Source organism: Typopeltis vanoorti, chromosome 1 (assembly GCF_054136105.1).
Source record: "Typopeltis vanoorti isolate ZY-2024b chromosome 1, IOZ_Tvanoo_1.0, whole genome shotgun sequence".
NCBI classification, from domain to species: domain Eukaryota; kingdom Metazoa; phylum Arthropoda; class Arachnida; order Uropygi; family Thelyphonidae; genus Typopeltis; species Typopeltis vanoorti.
The window spans coordinates 161512477-161525311 of record NC_143549.1 but is presented as its reverse complement, the minus strand read 5'-3'; the positions used below and the strand labels follow the sequence as shown (position 1 = coordinate 161525311).

Sequence of the window (12835 nt, the reverse complement as noted above, 5' to 3'; positions counted from 1 at the left end):
CAGATCTTGGGCAAGTTAATACAGCCATATTTGTTGAGATTTGGAGTGTGTTTTAGGGCTTCTGTCGCCTCTAAGAACAATCTCTCTGATTTATACGGGTTTCTGTGTAGTACTTTTGTGTTTTTCCAGTTGATCCTGTGTGCAGGGGGTATCCAGAGCATGGTCTGCTAGGCCCGACTTCCCATAATGATAATTCCGGACGTATCGTTTATGTTCGTTGATGCGGATATTCACAGTTCTTCCTGTTTGACCGTAGTAGGCTTGATTGCATGGGCAGGGTACTTGGTAGACTCCTGGATGTGATAAAGGAGGAATGCTGTCCTTGGGTGAGCGGATGAGGGTGGCTAATTTGCTACATGGTCTGAATGTAGTGCGTAGTTTATGTTTATTGAGAATTCTTGAAATCTTTTCGGATGTGCCTTTAATGTAAGGGATGGTGACTGTTTTGTTGTAGTTCTCGGTGGTGGATGGTGGAAGGGGTTTCTTAGGAGTGTTTAGTATTTTGTTTATTTTTTGTGGATTGTAGCCGTTGGCCAAGAAGGTGTGGCGTAAGTGAGTCAGTTCAGCAATAAGAGCCTTGTCATTTGAACAGATTGCTCTCGCTCTATGGGTTAGCGTTTTTAATATGCCATATTGTTGAGAAGGATGATGGTGTGATTGTTTGTGTAAGTATCTGCCTGTATGTGTGGGTTTTCTGAAAACTGAAAATGATAAGGAACCATCTGGGAGACGTGTGATGAGTGTATCCAGGAAGGGCAGACAGTTGTTGGCTTCCAGTTCCATAGTAAAGTGGATTTTTGGATGTTGGCTATTTAAATGTGCTAAGAATGTTTTCAATGTCTCAGGGCCATGTGGCCAAATAGCAAGCACATCATCAACATACGCGAACAAATTAACACCACTCGCCGGGAATTAGCACAAGCAAATACAACCATCAGCGCATTACGAGAATCACTGCATAATATTCTAAATACAGAACTTTGGCAGATCTTAGAGAACATCACCGACGCAACGGCAAAAAAAGAATTCGACAGAGTCAAAAACCGGCACCAAAAGAAGTTCGAAAATCTACAACAACGGAACACCATACAATGACTGCAATTACAACAAGACCTCATCATCGTGAATCTATCGTCACTCACCTTAAGCAAAGAAGCCACGACTGCTTTAAGTCGAGGGCACAACTTTGCCATAACTCCCAAGCAAGTTCCAAAAGCCGAAATAATGGCGTCCATCGAACGAGGAATTTACGACCTGCCTCCAACAATAGCTAACAACATACGTTTAGATGTGACCAACATCCTAATCAAGTCCAAGCCTCCCAAAAATAATATCCCACATAAGGAATTCATTGCTATAAAAGAGCTACACAACAACAGCCAAATTACCATAACAAAAGCAGACAAAGGAAATGCAACCGTGGTGATGGACACAACTGAATATGAAAACAAAATGCACACACTATTACAAGATCAGTCAACATACAAAATTATAGATCGCAATCCCACCAACACACAAAAGAATAAGGCACGAAAATTATTAAAAAAAGTCACTTCCTGGCCCAAAGACACAGTTAACAAACTCAAACCCTTTCATGTTAAAACACCGAGGATCTATGGATCACCAAAAATTCACAAACCAGGCACACCCCTACGCCCAATTGTGGACAGTATAAATAGTCCCACATACAAACTGGCTAGACATTTAGCGAAGCTACTAGCCACTCTCACTAACAATTCTCCCTCCTTTGTCAAAAATTCAGCACACCTAAAAAGCATCTTACAACACCTCACCCTAAAAAGCTCAGACTTAATAGTAAGCTTTGACATCACTTCACTATTCACAAATGTATCACTAATAGAAACCCTCAATCTACTGAAGTCACACTTCCCCCCTGATATATTTGAACTATTCAAATTCACAATACATGCAGGATATTTCACATGGAAAGGGAAAATATACAAACAAATTGATGGGACAGCCATGGGCTCCCCCCTTCCCCCCCAGCCAACTTTTACATAGAACACCTGGAAAAACAAGCAATCAATACAGCCACTCTCAAACCAACACTTTTGGCTACGCTATGTTGATGATGTGCTTGCTATTTGGCCACATGGCCCTGAGACATTGAAAACATTCTTAGCACATTTAAATAGCCAACATCCAAAAATCCACTTTACTATGGAACTGGAAGCCAACAACTGTCTGCCCTTCCTGGATACACTCATCACACGTCTCCCAGATGGTTCCTTATCATTTTCAGTTTTCAGAAAACCCACACATACAGGCAGATACTTACACAAACAATCACACCATCATCCTTCTCAACAATATGGCATATTAAAAACGCTAACCCATAGAGCGAGAGCAATCTGTTCAAATGACAAGGCTCTTATTGCTGAACTGACTCACTTACGCCACACCTTCTTGGCCAACGGCTACAATCCACAAAAAATAAACAAAATACTAAACACTCCTAAGAAATCCCTCCCACCATCCACCACAGAGAACTACAACAAAACAGTCACCATCCCTTACATTAAAGGCACATCCGAAAAGATCTCAAGAATTCTCAATAAACATAAACTACGCACTACATTCAGACCATGTAGCAAATTAGCCACCCTCATCCACTCACCCAAGGACAGCATTCCTCCTTTATCACATCCAGGAGTCTACCAAGTACCCTGCTCATGCAATCAAGCCTACTACGGTCAAACAGGAAGAACTGTGAATATCCGCATCAACGAACATAAACGATACGTCCGGAATTATCATTATGGGAAGTCAGGCCTAGCAGACCATGCTCCGGATACCCCTGCACACAGGATCAACTGGAAAAACACAAAAGTACTACACAGAAACCCATATAAATCAGAGAGATTGTTCTTAGAGGCGACAGAAGCCCTAAAACACACTCCAAATCTCAACAAATATGGCAGTATTAACTTGCCGAAGATCTGGGAGACAGTCATATTAAGAAAAAACTAGCACTTTTCTAGGACTCTAGTAATATATGATAGCGTTTTTTTTTTTTTTTTTTTTTTTTCAGATAGAGGGCGCCAAAATCAGGACTCTAGTCTTTGTGTTGCTGCTACAATTTTGTTTAAGTACACCATGTTGTTTTAGTCTCGCGTATTGTGACAAACAGTGTTTTTGTGCTCTGAAGATGCTGGTTATAATACCAGCGAAATATCAGCATCAAGTTAATAAATTAATTATTTACTTAGTTTCTGTGTTCTATTATACCGTTAAAATAATAAACAACAGGCTTCAATACTGTTTGTCATACCTACTGCTGTCTGTTCAAACCATTTCATTAACAGTTCAAAACACAAATGCTCTGTATTTTAGAAATAATCTACAGATCACTTAACTGCAACAATATAATCTGCTCATCCACTTAAGGCCGATTACAGATTGAAGAATATGGTTGCATCAGGCATTACATGACTGTGTTTTTTTAAAGCAATTACAAATAGACGATATGTATATTAGAATATAACTAATTCATTTTTAAAGGCACAACTAGTTTCGTCCTTCTAGAAAACTTCATAGGGCACATAGTAGAAGAAAAAAAAAGAGATACACAAAAAAAAACATTACTTTGGTACATTACTAAATGTTCTAAATTATTAACAGCTTGTTCACATTAGAATGGTTTTGTTATTTTTGCTTTGTTATTTGCATTGTTATTTTTGTGCACAAGGACGTGATTGCCATAGCTGAACAGCAGAGAAGTAACAATCAGAAAGGTTGATTCATTTTAGCTGCATTGTTATTTTTGTGCACAAGGACGTGATTGCCATAGCTGAACAGCAGTGGAGTAACAATCAGAAAGGTTGATTCACCTTATATCAACCAAGGTTGATATAAGGTGAATAGGATTTAGTGCAATTTCTGGGGATTCCAAGATTTTTCTTTTAAGTTCATCATGGCATTTATAATTAATTTCAGATCAATGCCAGTTTGCTGTGTGTATTCCATTTGCTTCTGTCACCTGACTAACATCAGCACTATTTCAAGTTATCCTGCTATAGTCATTCCTCCTGTTACTTGCCACAAAGAAAAATAATTTTTTTGGGTGAATGAAGCATGTGTACCTAAGTTAGTAAGCACACACTTGCTGAGTCGTCCCTATGATTCATGTTTAGAATGTAGTTACTGGCCTGTCTCACCAATGTCATTGTTATGCTGGATTAGTTATATAAGTTTTTGAATAAAATTCTAGATTCTTTTACATGTGTAAACCATATACACAGCTTGGCAAGAAATCAACAGACACCACAGTGAAAGGAACAAACAGTCAAGCACCCACCATAATAAGATGTAGGAACGCCTTTCATTGCAATGACTGCAGCAATCCTACAGGGAATACTTTCCACAGCAGGCAAACCGGCCTTGAGAACTCAACACTATGGACACAAGATACACCGGGGCGCAGGGCTAACCACCTTATCTTGTGAACAGTTTGAAGTCTGATGATTAACAAATCCTCGACACCGCAAGGTAAAAGAGCGTAAAAGGAGGAAGATGGGAATTTTGGACTATTCTTCCTGCAGGCATTTAATAAGGTCCTAGATCACTGTGTAGTGAACGTCCCTTGACCTCACCTGATGCTCCAGTTCATTCCACAGATGTTCATTATAGCTGAGACCAAGGCAGCACTATGGAGGCCAGTGAAGTGTGGTGATATTCATGTCCACAAACCAAGCAGTTACAAAACCAGCAGCCTTATGATGCAGTGCATTGCCTCTTGTCGAAAGAGGCAATGGTCAGTTCCATAAAAATGCCATAAAGTAGGAAGCATTGTGTTAAGAGACTGTTTATTTTATTTCATCTCTATAAATAGATTTTTACTCCGAGTGTTTAGTATTTACACAAGGGTTCAATTCCAACTGGTGCAATGATTTTTAACTATTTCTTTTAGAATCTGGAAAATCACTGACTCAAGACCAAATATACACATTTAATGAAACTAAAACATTATATACATTTAAATAAAATTGCATAAATAACTACAAAATCAACTGGATCCAAGGCCTTCTAAAATAAATCTACCTTCAGAGATTTTCTTATCCAAAATATGAAATCATTCATTCTCTGGCTCATTCTATTATTGGATTGTTTGACATATACTTAATTACATCTAAACAGCTTGTTTTCACAACAAAAAATGTTCATCAGAGTCAGTTTCTTTGTTTAGACCATTTCTGAAAATATAAAATTTTCTTCTTCTTTTGCATGGGATCCTTTTTTATCTCCCTTATGTAGCATACAATATTATTCCTCCTGTCTCACTGAAGTATAAATATTTCTTACCTCTTACATTTCTATTTAATGCACAATTTACTGTACCAGAGAAAAAAGATTCTTCTACTACCTTCATAAACAACATATCTAAGTTGAGCTAATTCCATTGCCTTTTCCAGAAGAAATAACAAACAGTTCCAGCGTTCCCTTGAACATTCAATTAGAACATTGACTCTTTTATTTACTAAATATTTGTTGACAGTTTCAACTGCTCCAGTTTTAAGACTCACAGTTCTATGATTTCTTTTTGAAATCTTCTAATAATATTCTTTCGACTGGCATATAAAACTTAAAAACTTCCTAAGAACAAAATTTCTCTGCTCTGCATTCTTGAACTTCCATTACCACTCTCTTGTTTTTCTCATTACCCCAATACTGAATGCTCTCTCTGTTAGCTGTCAATCACCCATCAGATTCTTCGGCAAGCATGCACACTCCATGTAAATAGCAAGTGAGAAGTATAATGGCTGACATATGGTCTCTGCTAGCATAACGAGAATGTCTTTTCAAAACACAACACTTGATAATTTTAAATTACAATAACAGGATTGAAAGTAACATAATTATCAGAATCTAGTAAGTACATAAAAATTTCGAATACTTTACATTTCATTTTGACAAGAATAATATCAATAAAGGGCACACTGCAAGTGCTGATGTATGTGTTATGAAACCAAAACTAATTATATACTAGCAGAGAAATAATTGTAAAAAAAATTCATAATTTTAATGATTATTTTTACAATTGCATTGTTCAGAATGATCAGATACATACCTCTCCGAGTTCAATGTTCATGGTACTACAAACAGAAGACTGAGGCCAAACCAGAAATAAAAACAGGCCCATAGCATCACACCACCTCCAAATTTCATAATGGAGTTAAGTACTCTGGTTAGGAGACGTTCACTGGGCATCTGGCACACCCGTCCATCTGCTCAGTAGAGGATGTAGTATGATTCATTGCAACCACAACACAGCTTTCCAAACTTCCACATCCCACTGTACATGCTCTTTGCATCATCATTAAAAAATGTGTGCCACATTTTTTAATCTGTCAAGTCAAGACCACACAGTCAACATCATCATCATAAAATTAGAGCCTCTGTAGCTCAGTTAGTATAGACCAGTGATGGTGAACCTATGACATGCGTGTCAGCACTGACACACTTGAGGGTTTCAAGTGACACACCTTGGATGTTGAAAAATATTGGTATTCTGATGAAAAAACTAATTTCAATAATTTCAGTTTATTAAATTAATTGTATAATATGAATTCATAGATTGTATATCAATGTCCTATTAAATAAATAGCCTAACATGATATATATAAGTCGCCATCTATGATTAAGTAGTTAAATTTATAATGCATTTATGCAAGTGGCACATCAACAACGTCAATATTCAAAAAAAAAAAAAGATGTTTGACACACACCTGGGTAAAAAGGTTCGCCATCACTGGTATAGACGAAGCCCTTTAGTCAGAAACACCTGGGTTCGATTCCTGTCCATGACATGAGGAATCTTTATCTGGTCTCTTTCAACTAAAGATGAGTTAGCCGATCTCATACAGAGGTAGAGGTTTTTTCACCCGGAAGCTCAGGTTTTTCGTCCCTCAGAACAGGCAAACCGGAATGTGAAGACACACGGATTTAGAGTCATAAAATAAGTACTTAATCCCTCACTAGGATGTTCCTCAACTGTTGCTTAAGATGGTTGAGGAATGGGGGAACCTCATATGAATAAAAAAAAAAAAACATAAATCAAGGGTTGTACAGAATATTATGATATTACGAGATGCAGAACTTACATCATTACTATCTTCCTGTCAACAATTTTCCTCCAAATCAATCTGTTATCTGTCAAGACTCCAACATTATTATTAATATTGATAAAAGATGCAAGCTGCAGAAGCTGAACATCTGTGTGATAGGGAGTGAATGAGAGCAGAGTCAATCAATCAATCTAACTGCCCTTTTCTATACAGAATGCAGTATGTAGGAGAATACCTCCAACCTATAAACTGTTAAAAGCATTTAAGCAACAGAAATATCCGTTCTAATGAATAACTTTCTAGAACAATGAAAATTCTTAGACTAAAATATAATTCTTCTTCTCTTCCTTCATCAAGATAGGCTGAGTCTGACATTTATAAGAGCTTTCCACTGTTCTCTGTCCAATGCAATCCTTTTCATATGCCAATAACTTTGAAAGTCCAATGCAATCCTTTTCATATGCCAATAACTTTGAAAGTCCAATGCAGTTCTAAGGATTTTATGACATGTTAATCTTGGTAAAACAAGGGTCTTGTACCCTCCATAGGCCCCTCAAATACAAGGCAAAGAGGTCTGTCCAGTTCCATTTGCACAATGAGACCAAAGCAAAAGAGTTAATACTTTTTAATTGTGTTAAAAATTGTTGAGTTTACAATATAATTATCAAGATGCAGATTATCTTAAAGCCATCTGAAGAAATGAAGCATTGATTTGTTTAAAAAAAGAATCATTTTTTTTTTATACTGTGTATTAATTTAACTTATATTCTATCAATTTTTGGAATTTGTTTTTGTTATTTTCTTCAACCCCCCCCCCCTCACACACACACACAAAGGATCACGACCAATCACATTATTCTTTGATAGTTAAGCTCAATACTCATCTTGTGTGTACTGGTAACTGTAGCAGGTTATTACATATGGTTTTTTTTGTTGACTCCTGATATGTTTATTGATATAGATAATGAAAATATATTGCATTTTCATATTACACATAAAATGCAATATGAAATAAGTAATATACACTTAGTTAGCTTTACATTAGGATCCCCCCCATTTTCATATATGCTGTGATAACAAAGTACCATGTGATAAGGAATATCGATGTCACATGCAGCTACTGTAAATGGGCACACCTATCCTCTTTATGTAATCAGTAAGTGTTTGCCAGTAATGGAGAAAATGGGCAACGTAAGCTAATCTGACTGTGGGGACAGAAGCCAGGTGCCAGTATTTCAGAAACAGCTGCACTTGTTGGTTGCTCCCATACTACTATATCAAGAGTGTACCAGGACTGGATTAACCATGAACACAGACATCCAGCAGAAGGGTTAACATTGGTCAGCCACGTGTGGTTGATCTTAAGAGGTGAGTGTAAGGTGTTTCGACTGGTATCTCAGCAATGATTTGTACAACAGCAGGGCAGTTCGACCCATTTCCATATGAACTATACCTTGCTTTGCCTAGGGTTCCACATCTGCAGGCCAACAAGTGTACCCATGATGAAGATGATGGCCAGGCATCGCAAACTTGCATGGGCCAAGGAACATAAGCAATAGACCCTCTATAGATGGAAGGTCATCTGAAGTGATGAGTCCTGTTTCCTACTGCACCATGCTGATGGCTGGGTTTGCATTTGGTATAAACAGCATGAAGTCATATCCCCTGGTTGCACAGATGGGGTTCATCTTTTTCCTAGCACATCCTAGATCTGTTGGCTATCATCCCACAAACACTGAATGGTGAATGTTACAGGGACCTGTTGGCTGACCATCTCCATCCATATTGCAGGAGGTCTACCACAACTATGTTGCCATCGAGCTTGTATAACTACTGAATGGTTGCAAGAACACAATGAATTTGTTATGTTGCCTTGCCCTCCCTCCAAATTCTCTAGGCTGTTGTCCAATTGCATATGTGTGAGATATACCAGAAAGGGGGGTGTGGGAATTGCTGATCCTTCCCCCACAGAATGAGCATGAACTGACAGAGTTGCTGCAGCAGTCCAGTTATGCATAGAGGATATTTGACACCTTGTGGAACAAGTTCCTGAGCGTCTGCGAGATTTGACTGCACAGAGAGGTGGGCCTTCGCACTATTAGGTGGGTTTCCTAATACAAAGATAACTTGGTGTAATACTTTCATATTACATATAAAATACTACATAACACAATAGGACAAAATCACAAAAAAAAAAAAAAAAAAACCACTATTTTATCCTCAATGAAACTGACAAAAATAAAAAGTTAAATTTTCAGTTTATTAAAAAAAACTTGAAATGATTTAATATAAAATCAGAAAGAAACTACAAACAGTTAATTATGTATAATTAACTATCAGTTAATTATTCAAGTTTTATATGAAGGAAATGTTCAAATCTCTATAAAATAAAATAGTTTTATAACATCAAATAACCTGGTTACCTCCACAACCAGAGAACACATCCAAGGTCCTTAGCTTTTTAATTATAGGATAAATTTCCATACTGGTCCTTATTTTTTCCTCTTCTGGTTTAGCTTTTTCTTTATTTTTACCTTTCCCTTTTCCTTTACCCTAGAAGAAAAAGATTCATAGTTTTAAAAAGTATACTTATTTATTAAAATTTTATTTATTACCTGCATGGAACTGGATTTAGCAGGTAACATCACACATTTTTATAACACTAATTATTAAATAAAATATCAAGTTGCTACTATTTTTTTTGGATTTCCACTCTGCATCCTGAGCACCAAATTGCCACTGTTGTATAACACAAAACACTCATATAATTTGAAGTGTTTTCTGAACTGTAACTGGAAAGGAATTCCTGACTAATAGATCTATTAAAATCTATCTTGAAGACCATAAAAAAAACTATATTTGCTATCAAGTCTCCCAGAATGACTCTTTTCTGAATCAACTTCTTTTTATCCTGTCCCTAAAGGACACTGTTACAGGGCATTAGTTCCTTTACATTTGCAGTTTGAATTGTGCTCTGAAGATGTTGAGTGGAAATCAAATGAAATAGTAGCAACTTCATGTTTTGGTTTATATTAAACTGAAATTTTACTATACCCTGGTAGTGTTTCCATAAATTTTTTGTAATGAATGTCAGAGTGTTTGGAAATTTAATATATGTATGTGTGAAAAAAAAAAAAAAAAAAAAAAAAAAAGACACCCCCCCCCCCCGAACTTTGACTAAAATTATCAGAATCTAGTAAGTACATCAAATCTCAATTGGTTTACATTGACATTTTAACATATCAATTATGGTAACAGGCACATCGCAAGCACCAATCATGCATGGTTACAAAACCAAAACTAAGCAGATCTGTTTAGGGCAACTTGCATTACCTTCTGTCAGACTTTGTTTACCTGCATTTTAATAGCTTTTAATGAGTCGATGGCTGCTAGTTCTGTTTTGGCAAGACTGCTACATATAGCTTTTGTTTTATTCAAAACATTATTGGTTTCTAAACGAATTTTATCAGCTATATTATTTGGAAGAAATTTAATGTCTCGTTCTATGTGGAATATAACATCCAGTTTATTAACAGTTCTAGGTGCTACTGCAAAGTGTAACACAAATTGTAATGTAGCTTACACGTTTATTTCTTTGTACAAATGCATACTCCAGATGATGACCTTAATATGAAGGTCAAAACATGGAGTGATTATTTTGGTTTATATTAAACTCAAGTTTTACTATAGCAGTAGTTGTTTCCATAATTTTTTAATAATGAATGCTGATCACCATGTAATTATGAAGGAACGGAAATACTCTGACGTGCTTATGAAATATTATAAAAGCACTCTTGGATGATGGCTAGACAACTGAAAAATTTCACTTGAATGGAATCTACTTCAGCAAACTGAAGTAGATTGTAATTGATGAATGTTATAGTGCAAATAATTATGAGCATTCTTATAAATGCAGAACTACTTTTAATAAGTATTTCGAAGACCATCTTCCAATTGTAAGGGAACTTGATAATTCTCTCATTTTCTCATTCTTAGCATTTGCAACCATACACTATCTGCATTAAAATTCAGATATCCCACAAATTACATATAAAAAATTAAAATGAATTTAAATTCTAATAATATGGTATTTCTTTTGTAAAGTTGCTATTTCAATGTTTTTCTTTTTCTGTGTGTGTGTGTGTGTGTGCAGGACATATTGAGATATCATTTTTATCTTTGGCTACTGAAGTCTTGCTCAGATGTAACAAATTTATTTTGCTTAGATATTACAGCATAATTATAACCTTATATGATGATCAATTTTTTTTCTTTTCTTTTTTTTTTTTTTTTTGAAATGCTGGGTCAGTTTGTATCAAGATAAACATTTAAAAAAAAAAAATTCATTATGTTGTCATTTATGAGAGAAGGTTACTGCTGTAATTCATGTTTTGGAAATGATTAAATAGATGGCAAGAAATTATATTATTATTTTAATCTTTTATCCAAGTGCAAACTAACAAAGCTAGCATGGGAAGTATCTTGACAATTTGGCTACTATAGAGGCTCAGGACTTCACTTCAATTTCCATAATATATCATAATGCGAAGTACACCCCACACTCATTTGGACATGTATAAGTAGCCTAGTTGTGAAGATACTTCATACACGAACCTTGTTTGTCTACACTTGGATTATACAAGAATACAATTTATTGGCATCTTTAATTTAATTTATAAGCAAGTGAAAAAAAGTTCTAATAAAATCAAGCGCCTGGCTAGCTCAGTTGGCAGAGCACAAGACTCTTAATCTCGGGGTCGTGGGTTCGAGCTCCACGTTGGGTGTCTTGCTTTTGCCGACCTGGTTGGCCGAGTGGTTAGCATATCTGCTCTCCAGCCAAAAGGCAGCGGGTTCGAATCCCACCATGGGCATGGATGTTGTGATAGTCTGTGAAAGTACTAATGGTGGTAGTCGGCAGTAGATGGCGTTGGTGTTAGATGATGAAGGTTGGTGGAGTAGTGAGACAAAAAGTTGTAGAGTAGATGCCCTCCCTCAATGAGTCTTTGGACTCCATGGAGGTGTGATGTAATAATAATAAAACAGAGAAATGAAGATTTTCTTGTAAATTTTGCTTGTTTCATTTTAATATTATAATTATATAACTTTCCAGCACTATGAAATTGAATGTGACTGCCATTTCAAGCACAATGCTGAAACTTGCAACTGGGACAAAGAAAGGAACAGAGGTCACTCTACTGTATTTATGAGCATGCAGTGAGTAAAAAGAATGTTAAGAGATGTGAAGTGTTCAACTGTTCAGAAGGAAAAACAAGAACAGAGAAGGAAAATAGGGGAGTTTGTGATTTCAATATACAAAGATTAAACAGAAATTAGAATAAATGTTGGAAATATGAGAGAGAGAGAGAATCCTTTTCAAAAAAAGATGTGTGAAGTTTATTGTAGTCATTAATCCAGACAGAACTTACAGTAAATACTGAAAGAAACTTCACTGCTATCCAATTCATATAGAAATGGACCCAATAAAGTTTATGAGTCATAATTTATTGTTCTGTTTTAGGATTCTCAGTCTGAAGAGTAATTTGAAGCTACTGATATGATTTTAGTCATTCCTTAAATGAAATATGTTGAAACTTCAGTATAGAAATTAAAGTCATTCTATGGTAATGAAACGATTGATCCATATAGCTTGTTAAGCTTTTATATAAGTAACTGAAGTACTCTGCATGCTTTTTTCAGTATTCTGTGAATTTAGGGTGCAGGAAGAATTTGACTGGCTTATGTTGCTGTTA

At 36.1% G+C, this 12835-nt stretch overlaps 1 protein-coding gene and 1 non-coding gene across 3 annotated transcripts in view; one reads left to right on the top strand and one right to left on the bottom strand.

The window, feature by feature from the left end:
- Positions 1 to 12835, bottom strand: part of LOC150110586 (DNA (cytosine-5)-methyltransferase PliMCI-like) — a 678915-nt gene that overhangs the window by 159784 nt on the left and 506296 nt on the right. For both annotated transcript variants that reach the window (XM_090399829.1, XM_090399828.1), the window contains exon 26: positions 9509 to 9638. In XM_090399829.1, coding sequence (XP_090255955.1) covers positions 9509 to 9638 — 130 coding nt within the window. The remainder of the gene's footprint in view (positions 1 to 9508; positions 9639 to 12835) is intronic.
- On the top strand, positions 11797 to 11869 carry TRNAK-CUU (transfer RNA lysine (anticodon CUU)). The gene has a single exon. It is a non-coding gene; the product is annotated as a tRNA-Lys (tRNA).